The sequence below is a fragment of the Electrona antarctica genome (assembly GCF_951216825.1).
Source record: "Electrona antarctica genome assembly, contig: scaffold_487, whole genome shotgun sequence".
In the NCBI taxonomy this organism is placed as follows: Eukaryota; Metazoa; Chordata; class Actinopteri; order Myctophiformes; family Myctophidae; genus Electrona; species Electrona antarctica.
Window position 1 is genome coordinate 24626 of NW_027637213.1, and position 21111 is coordinate 45736.

The window sequence follows — 21111 nt, forward strand, 5'->3', positions numbered from 1 at the left end:
ATTGAACCAATGGAAAGTAGTAAAAAGTGCTTTGGACAAAACCTCTTAACTCCATTGGACCCTCGAAATGTCTGATAAAGCAGCTAACTCCACCACCTCTCCCCCTCTCATGGAAGTAGTTGACAATATATAAAGTTACAACACCAACTTTGATGAGGCTGTATTGCTTTGTTTTAAAAAATATAAGGTTTTCTTAATTTCCTGAAAAAAATATATTTTTCATTTCCTGAAAATGTTTGGAGTTATGAGGTTTCCTCCCGACATGATTTGATTGGCTGAGGAGGCTGCAGTCTTCATTTAGATAGATTACAGTCTGGGGAGGCTGCAGTCTGGGGAGGCTGCAGTCTTCATTTAGATAGATTACAGTCTGGGGAGGCTGCAGACTTCATTTAGATAGATTACAGTCTGGGGAGGCTGCAGTCTGGGGAGGCTGCAGTCTTCATTTAGATAGATTACAGTCTGGGGAGGCTGCAGTCTGGGGAGGCTGCATACTTCATTTAGATAGATTACAGTCTGGGGAGGCTGCAGTCTTCATTTAGATAGATTACAGTGTGGGGAGGCTGCAGTCTGGGGAGGCTGCAGTCTTCATTTAGATAGATTACAGTCTGGGGAGGCTGCAGACTGGGGAGGCTGCAGTCTGGGGAGGCTGCAGTCTGGGGAGGCTGCAGACTGGGGAGGCTGCAGTCTGGGGAGGCTGCAGTCTGGGGAGGCTGCAGTCTTCATTTAGATAGATTACAGTCTGGGGAGGCTGCAGTCTGGGGAGGCTGCAGTCTTCATTTAGATAGATTACAGTCTGGGGAGGCTGCAGTCTTCATTTAGATAGATTACAGTCTGGGGAGGCTGCAGACTGGGGAGGCTGCAGTCTGGGGAGGCTGCAGTCTGGGGAGGCTGCAGTCTTCATTTAGATAGATTACAGTCTGGGGAGGCTGCAGTCTTCATTTAGATAGATTACAGTCTGGGGAGGCTGCAGTCTGGGGAGGCTGCAGTCTGGGGAGGCTGCAGACTTCATTTAGATAGATTACAGTCTGGGGAGGCTGCAGTCTGGGGAGGCTGCAGACTTCATTTAGATAGATTACAGTCTGGGGAGGCTGCAGTCTGGGGAGGCTGCAGACTTCATTTAGATAGATTACAGTCTGGGGAGGCTGCAGTCTGGGGAGGCTGCAGACTTCATTTAGATAGATTACAGTCTGGGGAGGCTGCAGTCTGGGGAGGCTGCAGACTTCATCTAGATAGATTACAGTCTGGGGAGGCTGCAGTCTGGGGAGGCTGCAGACTTCATTTAGATAGATTACAGTCTGGGGAGGCTGCAGACTGGGGAGGCTGCAGACTGGGGAGGCTGCAGACTTAATTTAGATAGATTACAGTCTGGGGAGGCTGCAGTCTGGGGAGGCTGCAGTCTTCATTTAGATAGATTACAGTCTGGGGAGGCTGCAGTCTGGGGAGGCTGCAGTCTTCATTTAAATAGATTACAGTCTGGGGAGGCTGCAGTCTGGGGAGGCTGCAGTCTTCATTTAGATAGATTACAGTCTGGGGAGGCTGCAGTCTGGGGAGGCTGCAGACTTCATTTAGATAGATTACAGTCTGGGGAGGCTGCAGTCTTCATTTAGATAGATTACAGTCTGGGGAGGCTGCAGACTTCATTTAGATAGATTACAGTCTGGGGAGGCTGCAGTCTGGGGAGGCTGCAGGCTGGGGAGGCTGCAGTCTTCATTTAGATAGATTACAGTCTGGGGAGGCTGCAGTCTGGGGAGGCTGCAGTCTGGGGAGGCTGCAGACTTCATTTAGATAGGTTACAGTCTGGGGAGGCTGCAGTCTGGGGAGGCTGCAGTCTTCATTTAGATAGATTACAGTCTGGGGAGGCTGCAGTCTGGGGAGGCTGCAGACTTCATGGGAGGCTGCAGTCTGGGGAGGCTGCAGACTTCATTTAGATAGATTACAGTCTGGGGAGGCTGCAGACTTCATTTAGATAGATTACAGTCTGGGGAGGCTGCAGTCTGGGGAGGCTGCAGTCTTCATTTATATAGATTACAGTCTGGGGAGGCTGCAGACTGGGGAGGCTGCAGTCTTCATTTAGATAGATTACAGTCTGGGGAGGCTGCAGTCTGGGGAGGCTGCAGTCTTCATTTATATAGATTACAGTCTGGGGAGGCTGCAGTCTGGGGAGGCTGCAGACTTCATGGGAGGCTGCAGTCTGGGGAGGATGCAGTCTTCATTTATATAGATTACAGTCTGGGGAGGCTGCAGTCTTCATTTAGATAGATTACAGTCTGGGGAGGCTGCAGACTGGGGAGGATGCAGTCTTCATTGGGAGGCATACTATGGTCCGACGGAGCATTGGTTCGATATGCGTCCGCACCTCGGACTAGCGCCTGCTCCCGTGCTTGCGGTTATGGTTAGGTTAGGGGTTAGGGGTATCGGATCAATGAATCGTCGGACCAAACACATGTACCCGTCTTCATTTAGATAGATTACAGTCTGGGGAGGCTGCAGTCTGGGGAGGCTGCAGACTTCATTTAGATAGATTACAGTCTGGGGAGGCTGCAGTCTGGGGAGGCTGCAGACTGGGGAGGCTGCAGTCTGGGGAGGCTGCAGTCTTCATTTAGATAGATTACAGTCTGGGGAGGCTGCAGTCTGGGGAGGCTGCAGTCTGGGGAGGCTGCAGACTGGGGAGGATGCAGTCTTCATTTAGATAGATTACAGTCTGGGGAGGCTGCAGTCTGGGGAGGCTGCAGTCTTCATTTAGATAGATTACAGTCTGGGGAGGCTGCAGTCTGGGGAGGCTGCAGACTGGGGAGGCTGCAGTCTGGGGAGGCTGCAGTCTTCATTTAGATAGATTACAGGCTGGGGAGGCTGCAGTCTGGGGAGGCTGCAGTCTTCATTTAGATAGATTACAGTCTGGGGAGGCTGCAGTCTGGGGAGGCTGCAGACTTCATTTAGATAGATTACAGTCTGGGGAGGCTGCAGTCTGGGGAGGCTGCAGACTGGGGAGGCTGCAGTCTGGGGAGGCTGCAGACTTCATTTAGATAGATTACAGTCTGGGGAGGCTGCAGTCTGGGGAGGCTGCAGTCTTCATTTAGATAGATTACAGTCTGGGGAGGCTGCAGTCTGGGGAGGCTGCAGTCTTCATTTAGATAGATTACAGTCTGGGGAGGCTGCAGTCTGGGGAGGCTGCAGTCTTCATTTAGATAGATTACAGTCTGGGGAGGCTGCAGTCTGGGGAGGCTGCAGACTTCATTTAGATAGATTACAGTCTGGGGAGGCTGCAGTCTGGGGAGGCTGCAGACTGGGGAGGCTGCAGTCTGGGGAGGCTGCAGACTTCATTTAGATAGATTACAGTCTGGGGAGGCTGCAGTCTGGGGAGGCTGCAGACTTCATTTATATAGATTACAGTCTGGGGAGGCTGCAGTCTTCATTTAGATAGATTACAGTCTGGGGAGGCTGCAGTCTGGCGAGGCTGCAGTCTTCATTTAGATAGATTACAGTCTGGGGAGGCTGCAGACTGGGGAGGCTGCAGACTTCATTTATATAGATTACAGGCTGGGGAGGCTGCAGTCTGGGGAGGCTGCAGTCTTCATTTAGATAGATTACAGTCTGGGGAGGCTGCAGTCTGGGGAGGCTGCAGACTTCATTTATATAGATTACAGTCTGGGGAGGCTGCAGTCTGGGGAGGCTGCAGTCTTCATTTAGATAGATTACAGTCTGGGGAGGCTGCAGACTGGGGAGGCTGCAGACTTCATTTATATAGATTACAGGCTGGGGAGGCTGCAGTCTGGGGAGGCTGCAGTCTTCATTTAGATAGATTACAGTCTGGGGAGGCTGCAGTCTGGGGAGGCTGCAGTCTTCATTTATATAGATTACAGGCTGGGGAGGCTGCAGTCTGGGGAGGCTGCAGTCTTCATTTATATAGATTACAGTCTGGGGAGGCTGCAGTCTGGGGAGGCTGCAGACTTCATTTATATAGATTACAGGCTGGGGAGGCTGCAGTCTGGGGAGGCTGCAGTCTGGGGAGGCTGCAGTCTGGGGAGGCTGCAGACTTCATTTATATAGATTACAGGCTGGGGAGGCTGCATACTTAATTTCTCATTTTTATTCAGGTCAGTGGTGGTGGTGCGGCGCACCAGCGCCCCCTATTGACTGGCCGCCACTGTGTCAACCTGTGATGCGTCAATAAAGTTATTTGCACTGTAGAAATGTGGGAGGAAATAAAGTAATTTTGCAAGTTTAATCTCTTATTGAAAAGTGAGGTTTACAATGTATTTAAAATAAACAACTTTATGGTAATCATCTAATGACACTGCTATAAGAAAAATAGAAACTTTCACATTTGAATATAAATAATATAATAATATATTCAATATACAGTAAATTAATTCATATGTAAGATCACAGAACATGCGATTTCTGATTTCATGTCGGTCCAAGACTCCACGTCCAACATCTCAGGATAAGGTTTACAAAATGGTTAAAGAAATCCATAATAACTCAATTTTAACCCGGGCCTGTCTGCGACTATTTAAAAACAAATAGCTGGCAGTGAGGGCTATTTAAATCTGGCAGTCAATGATGTCAATAGTTTTCACCTTGGAGAGAGCTTGGCGTAGAAACTGTTCACATGACGTTTATATGGTTTTCACTGTGGAGAGAGCTTGGCGTGGAAACTGTTCACATGACGTTTATATGGTTTTCACTGTGGAGAGAGCTTGGCGTGGAAACTGTTCACATGACGTTTATATGGTTTTCACTGTGGAGAGAGCTTGGCGTAGAAACTGTTCACATGACGTTTATATGGTTTTCACTGTGGAGAGAGCTTGGCGTAGAAACTGTTCACATGACGTTTAAATGGTTTTCACTGTGGACAGAGCTTGGCGTGGAAACTGTTCACATGACGTTTAAATGGTTTTCACCTTGGAGAGAGCTTGGCGTAGAAACTGTTCACATGACGTTTATATGGTTTTCACTGTGGAGAGAGCTTGGCGTGGAAACTGTTCACATGACGTTTATATGGTTTTCACTGTGGAGAGAGCTTAGTGTGGAAACTGTTCACATGACGTTTAAATGGTTTTCACCTTGGAGAGAGTTTAGTGTGGAAACTCTTCACATGGCGTTTTAAATGATGTCCTTCGGAGAAGCCGGTGCCACAGTGAGGACAGACGTAGGGTTTCTCTCCGGTGTGAATCCTCTGATGTCTCTTCAAGTCCTTCCCAACGATGAAGCCTTTCCCACACTGGTCACAGTGGTGGCGTTTCTCTCCGGTGTGAATGCGCTCGTGGACCTTCAGCATTCCCGGATCCCTGAAAGTGAAAGTATGGCCGTCACGAATTACACGTTTAAGTATTATGTGTTTTTGGCACCAACCTTAATATGAATAAAAATTACATTTGTCTTATGTCCAGTTGGACAGTGGTTGCCTGTGCAACCACAGTCCCCAATGACAGTTGCAAGGAGTTGCATTGATGTGACCTTAAAACTGTTTTGTTGCAAGGAGCTGCGACTAGTTGCATTGCTGTGGTTTGGGCTGTAGACTTCGTAATGAAAAAGTGCATAGGGCAATGAAATCTACCAAGAAAGAATTACAGACATTTTCTTTTATCAATTTTATATTTAACAATAGCGGAAATAGCACAAAGTGACACATTGTAAACTTGTAGATCTGCTATTTCTGCTTTATGTATGAACATTTTTCAACACGATTATGACACAAATTATTGCAATTATCTCAAATTACAGTCATTTTAAAATAATTGCCATTAGACGATTATGTGAAAATGACAACCCTATGAATAACTAATAGTTATTAACTATTGGGGCAGCGGTGGCCTAAGGGTTAGAGGAGCGCCCTTGTTGCCGAAAGGTTGCCGATTCGATTCCCCGGACAGCCTGGAAAACATCTTGGTCGGGAAGGGAGTTTTGTCCCCTCAGCCATCGCGGCATTAAACAAACTGTTCACAGTGGGGGACCTCATGGTCCTGTATTGTCTAGGTTCTGTTCACAGTGGGGGACCTCATGGTCCTGTATTGTCTAGGTTCTGTTCACAGTGGGGGACCTCATGGTCCTGTATTGTCTAGGTTCTGTTCACAGTGGGGGACCTCATGGTCCTGTATTGTCTAGGTTCTGTTCACAGTGGGGGACCTCATGGTCCTGTATTGTCTAGGTTCTGTTCACAGTGGGGGACCTCATGGTCCTGTATTGTCTAGGTTCTGTTCACAGTGGGGGACCTCATGGTCCTGTATTGTCTAGGTTCTGTTCACAGTGGGGGACCTCATGGTCCTGTATTGTCTAGGTTCTGTTCACAGTGGGGGACCTCATGGTCCTGTATTGTCTAGGTTCTGTTCACAGTGGGGGACCTCATGGTCCTGTATTGTCTAGGTTCTGTTCACAGTGGGGGACCTCATGGTCCTGTATTGTCTAGGTTCTGTTCACAGTGGGGGACCTCATGGTCCTGTATTGTCTAGGTTCTGTTCACAGTGGGGGACCTCATGGTCCTGTATTGTCTAGGTTCTGTTCACAGTGGGGGACCTCATGGTCCTGTATTGTCTAGGTTCTGTTCACAGTGGGGGACCTCATGGTCCTGTATTGTCTAGGTTCTGTTCACAGTGGGGGACCTCATGGTCCTGTATTGTCTAGGTTCTGTTCACAGTGGGGGACCTCATGGTCCTGTATTGTCTAGGTTCTGTTCACAGTGGGGGACCTCATGGTCCTGTATTGTCTAGGTTCTGTTCACAGTGGGGGACCTCATGGTCCTGTATTGTCTAGGTTCTGTTCACAGTGGGGGACCTCATGGTCCTGTATTGTCTAGGTTCTGTTCACAGTGGGGGACCTCATGGTCCTGTATTGTCTAGGTTCTGTTCACAGTGGGGGACCTCATGGTCCTGTATTGTCTAGGTTCTGTTCACAGTGGGGGACCTCATGGTCCTGTATTGTCTAGGTTCTGTTCACAGTGGGGGACCTCATGGTCCTGTATTGTCTAGGTTCTGTTCACAGTGGGGGACCTCATGGTCCTGTATTGTCTAGGTTCTGTTCACAGTGGGGGACCTCATGGTCCTGTATTGTCTAGGTTCTGTTCACAGTGGGGGACCTCATGGTCCTGTATTGTCTAGGTTCTGTTCACAGTGGGGGACCTCATGGTCCTGTATTGTCTAGGTTCTGTTCACAGTGGGGGACCTCATGGTCCTGTATTGTCTAGGTTCTGTTCACAGTGGGGGACCTCATGGTCCTGTATTGTCTAGGTTCTGTTCACAGTGGGGGACCTCATGGTCCTGTATTGTCTAGGTTCTGTTCACAGTGGGGGACCTCATGGTCCTGTATTGTCTAGGTTCTGTTCACAGTGGGGGACCTCATGGTCCTGTATTGTCTAGGTTCTGTTCACAGTGGGGGACCTCATGGTCCTGTATTGTCTAGGTTCTGTTCACAGTGGGGGACCTCATGGTCCTGTATTGTCTAGGTTCTGTTCACAGTGGGGGACCTCATGGTCCTGTATTGTCTAGGTTCTGTTCACAGTGGGGGACCTCATGGTCCTGTATTGTCTAGGTTCTGTTCACAGTGGGGGACCTCATGGTCCTGTATTGTCTAGGTTCTGTTCACAGTGGGGGACCTCATGGTCCTGTATTGTCTAGGTTCTGTTCACAGTGGGGGACCTCATGGTCCTGTATTGTCTAGGTTCTGTTCACAGTGGGGGACCTCATGGTCCTGTATTGTCTAGGTTCTGTTCACAGTGGGGGACCTCATGGTCCTGTATTGTCTAGGTGTTATGTGTTCTGTGTTGTTTGTGATGTGGGTGTTGAACAGACGAATATCCTTCGGGACAATACAGATTATTATTATTACCTGAACAGAAGACAGTAGACACACTTGCTGGAGGCCTTGTTACTGACCTGAACACTGACAGAACCCCAGAGTAGAACCACTGGAGGCCTTGTTACTGACCTGAACACTGACAGAACCCCACAGTAGAACCACTGGAGGCTTTGTTACTGACCTGAACAGAACCCCACAGTAGAACCACTGGAGGCTTTGTTACTGACCTGAACAGAACCCCACAGTAGAACCACTGGAGGCTTTGTTACTGACCTGAACAGAACCCCACAGTAGAACCACTGGAGGCCTTGTTACTGACCTGAACAGAACCCCACAGTAGAACCACTGGAGGCTTTGTTACTGACCTGAACAGAACCCCACAGTAGAACCACTGGAGGCTTTGTTACTGACCTGAACAGAACCCCACAGTAGAACCACTGGAGGCTTTGTTACTGACCTGAACAGAACCCCACAGTAGAACCACTGGAGGCCTTGTTACTGACCTGAACAGAACCCCACAGTAGAACCACTGGAGGCCTTGTTACTGACCTGAACAGAACCCCACAGTAGAACCACTGGAGGCTTTGTTACTGACCTGAACACTGACAGAACCCCAGAGTAGAACCACTGGAGGCCTTGTTACTGACCTGAACAGAACCCCACAGTAGACACACTTGCTGGAGGCCTTGTCTCCTGCGTGGAGGTTCTGGTGGTACTTTAACTTGTGCGGGGTGTAGAAGGACTCGTCACACTGGTCACACTGGAAGGCTGGGTGGTGGTACGCCCCCTGGTGGCGCTTCAGGGCGTCCGCGCTCCTGAAGCGTTTCCCACACTGGTCGCATGTCCGCTGTTGTTTCTCCCCGGTGTGCGTGGCCTGGTGTCTCCTCAGTGACTCCTTGTTGGTGCATCTCTGGCTGCACTGCTCACACTGGTAGGCTCCAGTGTGGATCTTCCTGTGAACTTCTAAACGCCAGCGCAGGGTGTAGACTTTGCCACACAAGTCACACGCGTGGCGCCTGACCGCGTGAGTCCAGACATGTCTCTTCAGAGAAGACAGGCAGAGGAAGCTCTTGCCACAGTGGTGACACCGGTAGGAGGAGTCTCCGCTCGCGTGCACGGCGGCCCGGTGTCTTTTCAGATGCTTCAGCAGAACGTAGCTTTTGCCACACCGCACACAGCTGTGATGCCGACGCGGCGAGGGTTGAGCGGAGCTGAGCTGCTTTGTGACGGAGTGGAGTGTTCCATGGTCACCCGGACGCCATGTTGGATCGCTGCCGTACGCTCTCCTATTGTCACCCGGACGCCATGTTGGATCGCTGCCACACGCTCTCCTATTGTCACCCGGACGCCATGTTGGATCGCTGCCGTACGCTCTTCTATTGTCACCCGGACGCCATGTTGGATCGCTGCCGTACACTCTTCTATTGTCACCCGGACGCCATGTTGGATCGCTGCCGTACGCTCTCCTATTGTCACCCGGACGCCAAAGAACTGAACCGGTGCCTATTGGGAACCAACCGGTGGAAAAGGGGGTCTCTGTGTATTTTTGGTTTCTTCCTGAAAGCCGAAAGCCTTTGGCCCTTTCTGAAACCAGTCCCTTGACTTGAAGTGCTCTCGGGAGGTTCCCTCGTCAGGAAGTGCCCCTCCAGCAGTCTTCATTTATATAGATTACAGTCTGGGGAGGCTGCAGTCTGGGGAGGCTGCAGACTTCATGGGAGGCTGCAGTCTGGGGAGGATGCAGTCTTCATTTATATAGATTACAGTCTGGGGAGGCTGCAGTCTTCATTTAGATAGATTACAGTCTGGGGAGGCTGCAGACTGGGGAGGATGCAGTCTTCATTGGGAGGCATACTATGGTCCGACGGAGCATTGGTTCGATATGCGTCCGCACCTCGGACTAGCGCCTGCTCCCGTGCTTGCGGTTATGGTTAGGTTAGGGGTTAGGGGTATCGGATCAATGAATCGTCGGACCAAACACATGTACCCGTCTTCATTTAGATAGATTACAGTCTGGGGAGGCTGCAGTCTGGGGAGGCTGCAGACTTCATTTAGATAGATTACAGTCTGGGGAGGCTGCAGTCTGGGGAGGCTGCAGACTGGGGAGGCTGCAGTCTGGGGAGGCTGCAGTCTTCATTTAGATAGATTACAGTCTGGGGAGGCTGCAGTCTGGGGAGGCTGCAGTCTGGGGAGGCTGCAGACTGGGGAGGATGCAGTCTTCATTTAGATAGATTACAGTCTGGGGAGGCTGCAGTCTGGGGAGGCTGCAGTCTTCATTTAGATAGATTACAGTCTGGGGAGGCTGCAGTCTGGGGAGGCTGCAGACTGGGGAGGCTGCAGTCTGGGGAGGCTGCAGTCTTCATTTAGATAGATTACAGGCTGGGGAGGCTGCAGTCTGGGGAGGCTGCAGTCTTCATTTAGATAGATTACAGTCTGGGGAGGCTGCAGTCTGGGGAGGCTGCAGACTTCATTTAGATAGATTACAGTCTGGGGAGGCTGCAGTCTGGGGAGGCTGCAGACTGGGGAGGCTGCAGTCTGGGGAGGCTGCAGACTTCATTTAGATAGATTACAGTCTGGGGAGGCTGCAGTCTGGGGAGGCTGCAGTCTTCATTTAGATAGATTACAGTCTGGGGAGGCTGCAGTCTGGGGAGGCTGCAGTCTTCATTTAGATAGATTACAGTCTGGGGAGGCTGCAGTCTGGGGAGGCTGCAGTCTTCATTTAGATAGATTACAGTCTGGGGAGGCTGCAGTCTGGGGAGGCTGCAGACTTCATTTAGATAGATTACAGTCTGGGGAGGCTGCAGTCTGGGGAGGCTGCAGACTGGGGAGGCTGCAGTCTGGGGAGGCTGCAGACTTCATTTAGATAGATTACAGTCTGGGGAGGCTGCAGTCTGGGGAGGCTGCAGACTTCATTTATATAGATTACAGTCTGGGGAGGCTGCAGTCTTCATTTAGATAGATTACAGTCTGGGGAGGCTGCAGTCTGGCGAGGCTGCAGTCTTCATTTAGATAGATTACAGTCTGGGGAGGCTGCAGACTGGGGAGGCTGCAGACTTCATTTATATAGATTACAGGCTGGGGAGGCTGCAGTCTGGGGAGGCTGCAGTCTTCATTTAGATAGATTACAGTCTGGGGAGGCTGCAGTCTGGGGAGGCTGCAGACTTCATTTATATAGATTACAGTCTGGGGAGGCTGCAGTCTGGGGAGGCTGCAGTCTTCATTTAGATAGATTACAGTCTGGGGAGGCTGCAGACTGGGGAGGCTGCAGACTTCATTTATATAGATTACAGGCTGGGGAGGCTGCAGTCTGGGGAGGCTGCAGTCTTCATTTAGATAGATTACAGTCTGGGGAGGCTGCAGTCTGGGGAGGCTGCAGTCTTCATTTATATAGATTACAGGCTGGGGAGGCTGCAGTCTGGGGAGGCTGCAGTCTTCATTTATATAGATTACAGTCTGGGGAGGCTGCAGTCTGGGGAGGCTGCAGACTTCATTTATATAGATTACAGGCTGGGGAGGCTGCAGTCTGGGGAGGCTGCAGTCTGGGGAGGCTGCAGTCTGGGGAGGCTGCAGACTTCATTTATATAGATTACAGGCTGGGGAGGCTGCATACTTAATTTCTCATTTTTATTCAGGTCAGTGGTGGTGGTGCGGCGCACCAGCGCCCCCTATTGACTGGCCGCCACTGTGTCAACCTGTGATGCGTCAATAAAGTTATTTGCACTGTAGAAATGTGGGAGGAAATAAAGTAATTTTGCAAGTTTAATCTCTTATTGAAAAGTGAGGTTTACAATGTATTTAAAATAAACAACTTTATGGTAATCATCTAATGACACTGCTATAAGAAAAATAGAAACTTTCACATTTGAATATAAATAATATAATAATATATTCAATATACAGTAAATTAATTCATATGTAAGATCACAGAACATGCGATTTCTGATTTCATGTCGGTCCAAGACTCCACGTCCAACATCTCAGGATAAGGTTTACAAAATGGTTAAAGAAATCCATAATAACTCAATTTTAACCCGGGCCTGTCTGCGACTATTTAAAAACAAATAGCTGGCAGTGAGGGCTATTTAAATCTGGCAGTCAATGATGTCAATAGTTTTCACCTTGGAGAGAGCTTGGCGTAGAAACTGTTCACATGACGTTTATATGGTTTTCACTGTGGAGAGAGCTTGGCGTGGAAACTGTTCACATGACGTTTATATGGTTTTCACTGTGGAGAGAGCTTGGCGTGGAAACTGTTCACATGACGTTTATATGGTTTTCACTGTGGAGAGAGCTTGGCGTAGAAACTGTTCACATGACGTTTATATGGTTTTCACTGTGGAGAGAGCTTGGCGTAGAAACTGTTCACATGACGTTTAAATGGTTTTCACTGTGGACAGAGCTTGGCGTGGAAACTGTTCACATGACGTTTAAATGGTTTTCACCTTGGAGAGAGCTTGGCGTAGAAACTGTTCACATGACGTTTATATGGTTTTCACTGTGGAGAGAGCTTGGCGTGGAAACTGTTCACATGACGTTTATATGGTTTTCACTGTGGAGAGAGCTTAGTGTGGAAACTGTTCACATGACGTTTAAATGGTTTTCACCTTGGAGAGAGTTTAGTGTGGAAACTCTTCACATGGCGTTTTAAATGATGTCCTTCGGAGAAGCCGGTGCCACAGTGAGGACAGACGTAGGGTTTCTCTCCGGTGTGAATCCTCTGATGTCTCTTCAAGTCCTTCCCAACGATGAAGCCTTTCCCACACTGGTCACAGTGGTGGCGTTTCTCTCCGGTGTGAATGCGCTCGTGGACCTTCAGCATTCCCGGATCCCTGAAAGTGAAAGTATGGCCGTCACGAATTACACGTTTAAGTATTATGTGTTTTTGGCACCAACCTTAATATGAATAAAAATTACATTTGTCTTATGTCCAGTTGGACAGTGGTTGCCTGTGCAACCACAGTCCCCAATGACAGTTGCAAGGAGTTGCATTGATGTGACCTTAAAACTGTTTTGTTGCAAGGAGCTGCGACTAGTTGCATTGCTGTGGTTTGGGCTGTAGACTTCGTAATGAAAAAGTGCATAGGGCAATGAAATCTACCAAGAAAGAATTACAGACATTTTCTTTTATCAATTTTATATTTAACAATAGCGGAAATAGCACAAAGTGACACATTGTAAACTTGTAGATCTGCTATTTCTGCTTTATGTATGAACATTTTTCAACACGATTATGACACAAATTATTGCAATTATCTCAAATTACAGTCATTTTAAAATAATTGCCATTAGACGATTATGTGAAAATGACAACCCTATGAATAACTAATAGTTATTAACTATTGGGGCAGCGGTGGCCTAAGGGTTAGAGGAGCGCCCTTGTTGCCGAAAGGTTGCCGATTCGATTCCCCGGACAGCCTGGAAAACATCTTGGTCGGGAAGGGAGTTTTGTCCCCTCAGCCATCGCGGCATTAAACAAACTGTTCACAGTGGGGGACCTCATGGTCCTGTATTGTCTAGGTTCTGTTCACAGTGGGGGACCTCATGGTCCTGTATTGTCTAGGTTCTGTTCACAGTGGGGGACCTCATGGTCCTGTATTGTCTAGGTTCTGTTCACAGTGGGGGACCTCATGGTCCTGTATTGTCTAGGTTCTGTTCACAGTGGGGGACCTCATGGTCCTGTATTGTCTAGGTTCTGTTCACAGTGGGGGACCTCATGGTCCTGTATTGTCTAGGTTCTGTTCACAGTGGGGGACCTCATGGTCCTGTATTGTCTAGGTTCTGTTCACAGTGGGGGACCTCATGGTCCTGTATTGTCTAGGTTCTGTTCACAGTGGGGGACCTCATGGTCCTGTATTGTCTAGGTTCTGTTCACAGTGGGGGACCTCATGGTCCTGTATTGTCTAGGTTCTGTTCACAGTGGGGGACCTCATGGTCCTGTATTGTCTAGGTTCTGTTCACAGTGGGGGACCTCATGGTCCTGTATTGTCTAGGTTCTGTTCACAGTGGGGGACCTCATGGTCCTGTATTGTCTAGGTTCTGTTCACAGTGGGGGACCTCATGGTCCTGTATTGTCTAGGTTCTGTTCACAGTGGGGGACCTCATGGTCCTGTATTGTCTAGGTTCTGTTCACAGTGGGGGACCTCATGGTCCTGTATTGTCTAGGTTCTGTTCACAGTGGGGGACCTCATGGTCCTGTATTGTCTAGGTTCTGTTCACAGTGGGGGACCTCATGGTCCTGTATTGTCTAGGTTCTGTTCACAGTGGGGGACCTCATGGTCCTGTATTGTCTAGGTTCTGTTCACAGTGGGGGACCTCATGGTCCTGTATTGTCTAGGTTCTGTTCACAGTGGGGGACCTCATGGTCCTGTATTGTCTAGGTTCTGTTCACAGTGGGGGACCTCATGGTCCTGTATTGTCTAGGTTCTGTTCACAGTGGGGGACCTCATGGTCCTGTATTGTCTAGGTTCTGTTCACAGTGGGGGACCTCATGGTCCTGTATTGTCTAGGTTCTGTTCACAGTGGGGGACCTCATGGTCCTGTATTGTCTAGGTTCTGTTCACAGTGGGGGACCTCATGGTCCTGTATTGTCTAGGTTCTGTTCACAGTGGGGGACCTCATGGTCCTGTATTGTCTAGGTTCTGTTCACAGTGGGGGACCTCATGGTCCTGTATTGTCTAGGTTCTGTTCACAGTGGGGGACCTCATGGTCCTGTATTGTCTAGGTTCTGTTCACAGTGGGGGACCTCATGGTCCTGTATTGTCTAGGTTCTGTTCACAGTGGGGGACCTCATGGTCCTGTATTGTCTAGGTTCTGTTCACAGTGGGGGACCTCATGGTCCTGTATTGTCTAGGTTCTGTTCACAGTGGGGGACCTCATGGTCCTGTATTGTCTAGGTTCTGTTCACAGTGGGGGACCTCATGGTCCTGTATTGTCTAGGTTCTGTTCACAGTGGGGGACCTCATGGTCCTGTATTGTCTAGGTTCTGTTCACAGTGGGGGACCTCATGGTCCTGTATTGTCTAGGTTCTGTTCACAGTGGGGGACCTCATGGTCCTGTATTGTCTAGGTTCTGTTCACAGTGGGGGACCTCATGGTCCTGTATTGTCTAGGTTCTGTTCACAGTGGGGGACCTCATGGTCCTGTATTGTCTAGGTTCTGTTCACAGTGGGGGACCTCATGGTCCTGTATTGTCTAGGTTCTGTTCACAGTGGGGGACCTCATGGTCCTGTATTGTCTAGGTTCTGTTCACAGTGGGGGACCTCATGGTCCTGTATTGTCTAGGTTCTGTTCACAGTGGGGGACCTCATGGTCCTGTATTGTCTAGGTTCTGTTCACAGTGGGGGACCTCATGGTCCTGTATTGTCTAGGTTCTGTTCACAGTGGGGGACCTCATGGTCCTGTATTGTCTAGGTTCTGTTCACAGTGGGGGACCTCATGGTCCTGTATTGTCTAGGTTCTGTTCACAGTGGGGGACCTCATGGTCCTGTATTGTCTAGGTTCTGTTCACAGTGGGGGACCTCATGGTCCTGTATTGTCTAGGTGTTATGTGTTCTGTGTTGTTTGTGATGTGGGTGTTGAACAGACGAATATCCTTCGGGACAATACAGATTATTATTATTACCTGAACAGAAGACAGTAGACACACTTGCTGGAGGCCTTGTTACTGACCTGAACACTGACAGAACCCCAGAGTAGAACCACTGGAGGCCTTGTTACTGACCTGAACACTGACAGAACCCCACAGTAGAACCACTGGAGGCTTTGTTACTGACCTGAACAGAACCCCACAGTAGAACCACTGGAGGCTTTGTTACTGACCTGAACAGAACCCCACAGTAGAACCACTGGAGGCTTTGTTACTGACCTGAACAGAACCCCACAGTAGAACCACTGGAGGCCTTGTTACTGACCTGAACAGAACCCCACAGTAGAACCACTGGAGGCTTTGTTACTGACCTGAACAGAACCCCACAGTAGAACCACTGGAGGCTTTGTTACTGACCTGAACAGAACCCCACAGTAGAACCACTGGAGGCTTTGTTACTGACCTGAACAGAACCCCACAGTAGAACCACTGGAGGCCTTGTTACTGACCTGAACAGAACCCCACAGTAGAACCACTGGAGGCCTTGTTACTGACCTGAACAGAACCCCACAGTAGAACCACTGGAGGCTTTGTTACTGACCTGAACACTGACAGAACCCCAGAGTAGAACCACTGGAGGCCTTGTTACTGACCTGAACAGAACCCCACAGTAGACACACTTGCTGGAGGCCTTGTCTCCTGCGTGGAGGTTCTGGTGGTACTTTAACTTGTGCGGGGTGTAGAAGGACTCGTCACACTGGTCACACTGGAAGGCTGGGTGGTGGTACGCCCCCTGGTGGCGCTTCAGGGCGTCCGCGCTCCTGAAGCGTTTCCCACACTGGTCGCATGTCCGCTGTCGTTTCTCCCCGGTGTGCGTGGCCTGGTGTCTCCTCAGTGACTCCTTGTTGGTGCATCTCTGGCTGCACTGCTCACACTGGTAGGCTCCAGTGTGGATCTTCCTGTGAACTTCTAAACGCCAGCGCAGGGTGTAGACTTTGCCACACAAGTCACACGCGTGGCGCCTGACCGCGTGAGTCCAGACATGTCTCTTCAGAGAAGACAGGCAGAGGAAGCTCTTGCCACAGTGGTGACACCGGTAGGAGGAGTCTCCGCTCGCGTGCACGGCGGCCCGGTGTCTTTTCAGATGCTTCAGCAGAACGTAGCTTTTGCCACACCGCACACAGCTGTGATGCCGACGCGGCGAGGGTTGAGCGGAGCTGAGCTGCTTTGTGACGGAGTGGAGTGTTCCATGGTCCCCCGGACGCCATGTTGGATCGCTGCCACACGCTCTCCTATTGTCACCCGGACGCCATGTTGGATCGCTGCCGTACGCTCTCCTATTGTCACCCGGACGCCATGTTGGATCGCTGCCACACGCTCTCCTATTGTCACCCGGACGCCATGTTGGATCGCTGCCACACGCTCTCCTATTGTCACCCGGACGCCATGTTGGATCGCTGCCGTACGCTCTTCTATTGTCACCCGGACGCCATGATGGATCGCTGCCATACGCTCTCCCTGTCCTCTCTTCATCCTCCTCTCCTCCTCCTCCCTCTTCTCTTCCTGCTCTCTCCTCCTCTTCCTCTGGCGTGGGGGAGGGCAGTGAGACAGGTTGATTTCTGGGACGGCCACGCTTACGCTTCAGTGAGACAGGTTGCTTCGCCACACACTGTAGCAGTGAGACAGGTTGCTTCGCCACACACTGTAGCAGTGAGACAGGTTGCTTCGCCACACACTGTAGCAGTGAGACAGGTTGCTTCGCCACACACTGTAGCAGTGAGACAGGTTGCTTCACCCCACACTGTAGCAGTGAGAGAGGTTGCTTCACCACACACTGAAGTAGTGAGACAGGGTGTTTTCTGGGACGGCCACGTTTACGCTTCAGTGAGACAGGTTGGGACGAGGGCAGTGAGACAGGTTGCTTCACCACACACTGAAGCAGTGAGACAGGGTGTTTTCTGCGACGGCCACGGCCGCGCTTCTGAGGTTCCACCAGCGTGTGGCGCTGTACCGTCACACTGGACACATCTGGGAGAGAGAGAGAGAGAGAGAGAGAGAGAGAGAGAGAGAGAGAGAGAGAGAGAGAGAGAGAGAGAGAGAGAGAGAGAGAGAGAGAGAGAGAGAGGGGGGAAGAGAGAGAGAGAGAAATAGAGAGAGAGAGAGAGAGATTGATTGATTGATTGAAATATTTATTAACAGTAACTCAATACAAAGGCTGTTAACTGTGAGTGGACGACCCAATTAAGCATTACACTTGTTTACAATAGGGTCCACCATGTTCAATTCATCAAAACATTTAGAGACGTACAAATAGACACTTCTATATAGACAATAAATGCGTGTGGCGCTGTACCGTCACACTGGACACATCTGGGAGAGAGAGAGAGAGAGAGAGAGAGAGAGAGAGAGAGAGAGAGAGAGAGAGAGAGAGAGAGAGATATTGCACAGTTATATGCAATGCAATATAACTGCACAACCAAAATAACAGGTAACACAATGGCAAGATGGTAACCATGGCAACGAATGGTGTCTGTTTCCTGTTTCTGCACAAGGAGGGCGATTTATATATTTCCAAACTGTTCTTTATACCCAGCACCCTAATCAAGGGAACTGGATTCAGCTGGAGGGGCACTTCCTGACGAGGGAACCTCCCGAGAGCACTTCAAGTCAAGGGACTGGTTTCAGAAAGGGCCAAAGGCTTTCGGCTTTCAGGAAGAAACCAAAAATACACAGAGACCCCCTTTTCCACCGGTTGGTTCCCAATAGGCACCGGTTCAGTTCTTTGTGGTTCTTAGTCCAAGAGCCAGAGGTCCAAACTGGTTCTTAGTCCAAGAGCCAGAGGTCCAAACTGGTTCTTAGTCCAAGAGCCAGAGCTCCAAACTGGTTCTTAGTCCAAGAGCCAGAGGTCCAAACTGGTTCTTAGTCCAAGAGCCAGAGGTCCAAACTGGTTCTTAGTCCAAGAGCCAGAGGTCCAAACTGGTTCTTAGTCCAAGAGCCAGAGCTCCAAACTGGTTCTTAGTCCAAGAGCCAGAGGTCCAAACTGGTTCTTAGTCCAAGAGCCAGAGCTCCAAACTGGTTCTTAGTCCAAGAGCCAGAGGTCCAAACTGGTTCTTAGTCCAAGAGCCAGAGCTCCAAACTGGTTCTTAGTCCAAGAGCCAGAGCTCCAAACTGGTTCTTAGTCCAAGAGCCAGAGGTCCAAACTGGTTCTTAGTCCAAGAGCCAGAGCTCCAAACTGGTTCTTAGTCCAAGAGCCAGAGGTCCAAACTGGTTCTTAGTCCATGAGCCAGAGCTCCAAACTGGTTCTTAGTCCATGAGCCAGAGCTCCAAACTGGTTCTTAGTTCATGAGCCAGAGCTCCAAACTGGTTCTTAGTCCATGAGCCAGAGCTCCAAACTGGTTCTTAGTCCATGAGCCAGAGCTCCAAACTGGTTCTTAGTCCATGAGCCAGAGCTCCAAACTGGTTCTTAGTCCATGAGCCAGAGCTCCAAACTGGTTCTTCCAGTTTCCAATGTTGGAGCTCTGGCTCATGGACTAAGAACCAGTTTGGAGCTCTGGCTCATGGACTAAGAACCAGTTTGGAGCTCTGGCTCATGGACTAAGAACCAAAAAGAACTGAACCGGTGGACAAGGGGCCAGAGAGAGACATATTTGAATATTATAACCACACCTGGGGGAGAGAAATAAACTTACCGATGTCTCCAGGTTCCTGTTTAAGGTCTTCTTCAGGTTCCTGTTTAAGGAGGTCCACAGGTTCTTCTTCAAGGAGGTCCACAGGTTCTTCAAGGAGGTCTTCAGGTTCCTGTTTAAGGAGGTCTTCAGGTTCCTGTTTAAGGAGGTCTACAGGTTCTTCAAGGAGGTCTTCAGGTTCCTGTTTAAGGAGGTCTACAGGTTCCTGTTTAAGGAGGTCCACAGGTTTTTCTTCAAGGAGGTCCACAGGTTCTTCAAGGTGGTCTTCAGGTTCCTGTTTAAGGAGGTCCACAGGTTCTTCAAGGAGGTCTTCAGGTTCCTGTTTAAGGAGGTCTTCAGGTTCCTGTTTAAGGAGGTCTACAGGTTCCTGTTTAAGGAGGTCTACAGGTTCCTGTTTAAGGAGGTCTACAGGTTCTTCTTTAAGGAGGTCTACAGGTTCTTCAAGGAGGTCTCCAGGTTCCTGTTTAAGGAGGTCTACAGGTTCTTCAAGGAAGTCTTCAGGTTCCTGTTTAAGGAGGTCTTCACCTCCACCTTCATGTATAAGATGGTCTTCTGGTTCCTGTTTAATAGAAACAGTCCTGTTGTTTAAGGTGGTCTTCATGTTTAAGGGGGGTTGTGGAGAGGTCATGTTCAGCCTGGTCAGCGACACCCTGACCTTCATGCTGCGTTCCACACCCTGACCTTCATGCTGCGTTCCACACCCTGACCTTCATGCTGCGTTCCACACCCTGACCTTCATGCTGCGTTCCACACCCTGACCTTCATGCTGCGTTCCACACCCTGACCTTCATGCTGCGTTCCACACCCTGACCTTCATGCTGCGTTCCACACCCTGACCTTCATGCTGCGTTCCACACCCTGACCTTCATGCTGCGTTCCACACCCTGACCTTCATGCTGCGTTCCACACCCTGACCTTCATGCTGCGTTCCACACCCTGACCTTCATGCTGCGTTCCACACCCTGACCTTCATGCTGCGTTCCACACCCTGACCTTCATGCTGCGTTCCACACCCTGACCTTCATGCTGCGTTCCACACCCTGACCTTCATGCTGCGTTCCACACCCTGACCTTCATGCTGCGTTCCACACCCTGACCTTCATGCTGCGTTCCACACCCTGACCTTCAGGCTGCGTTCCACACCCTGACCTTCAGGCTGCGTTCCACACCCTGACCTTCATGCTGCGTTCCACACCCTGACCTTCATGCTGCGTTCCACACCCTGACCTTCATGCTGCGTTCCACACCCTGACCTTCATGCTGCGTTCCACACCCTGACCTTCATGCTGCGTTCCACACCCTGACCTTCATGCTGCGTTCCACACCCTGACCTTCATGCTGCGTTCCACACCCTGACCTTCATGCTGCGTTCCACACCCTGACCTTCATGCTGCGTTCCACACCCTGACCTTCAGGCTGCGTTCCACACCCTGACCTTCATGCTGCGTTCCACACCCTGACCTTCATGCTGCGTTCCACACCCTGACCTTCATGCTGCGTTCCACACCCTGACCTTCATGCTGCGTTCCACACCCTGACCTTCATGCTGCGTTCCACACCCTGACCTTCATGCTGCGTTCCACACCCTGACCTTCATGCTGCGTTCCACACCCTGATCTGAACGGAGGACATTCATACGTTAGACCGCCTTAAAGGGAAATTTCACTTTCAGAAAAAGTAACTTGTGGTCATTTTATCATCTGGGTGGGCGGGCGGGCGGGCGGGCGGGCAGGCAGACAGGCAGACAGGCAGACAGGCAGGCAGGCAGACAGGCAGGCAGGCAGGCAGGCAGGCAGGCAGGCAGGCAGGCAGGCAGGCAGGCAGGCAGGCAGGCAGGCAGGCAGGCAGGCAGACAGGCAGGCAGGCAGGCAGGCAGGCAGGCAGGCAGGCAGGCAGGCAGGCAGGCAGGCAGGCAGGCAGGCAGGCAGACAGACAGACAGACAGACAGACAGACAGACAGACAGGTTTCTTACCGGCTGTCTTCACAGGGTGTGTACGGTTGATCTTCTCCTGAGCTCCACAGTCTGATGATCTGGAATGAAAAGGGTTA

General features: G+C 50.3%; 1 protein-coding gene across 1 annotated transcript; it reads right to left on the reverse strand.

Annotated features, from left to right (window-relative positions):
- Positions 1-4208: 4208 nt before the first annotated feature.
- Positions 4209-19722, reverse strand: LOC306919065 (uncharacterized protein; the record flags this gene model as incomplete). The annotated part of the gene is made up of 4 exons (XM_079531901.1): positions 4209-5291; positions 12396-12620; positions 16029-17403; positions 19065-19722. The coding sequence occupies 4 exons, from the start codon at positions 19720-19722 to the stop codon at positions 5063-5065; spliced, it is 2487 nt and encodes an 828-aa protein (XP_079388027.1). The 3' UTR covers positions 4209-5062.
- Positions 19723-21111: the final 1389 nt, after the last annotated feature.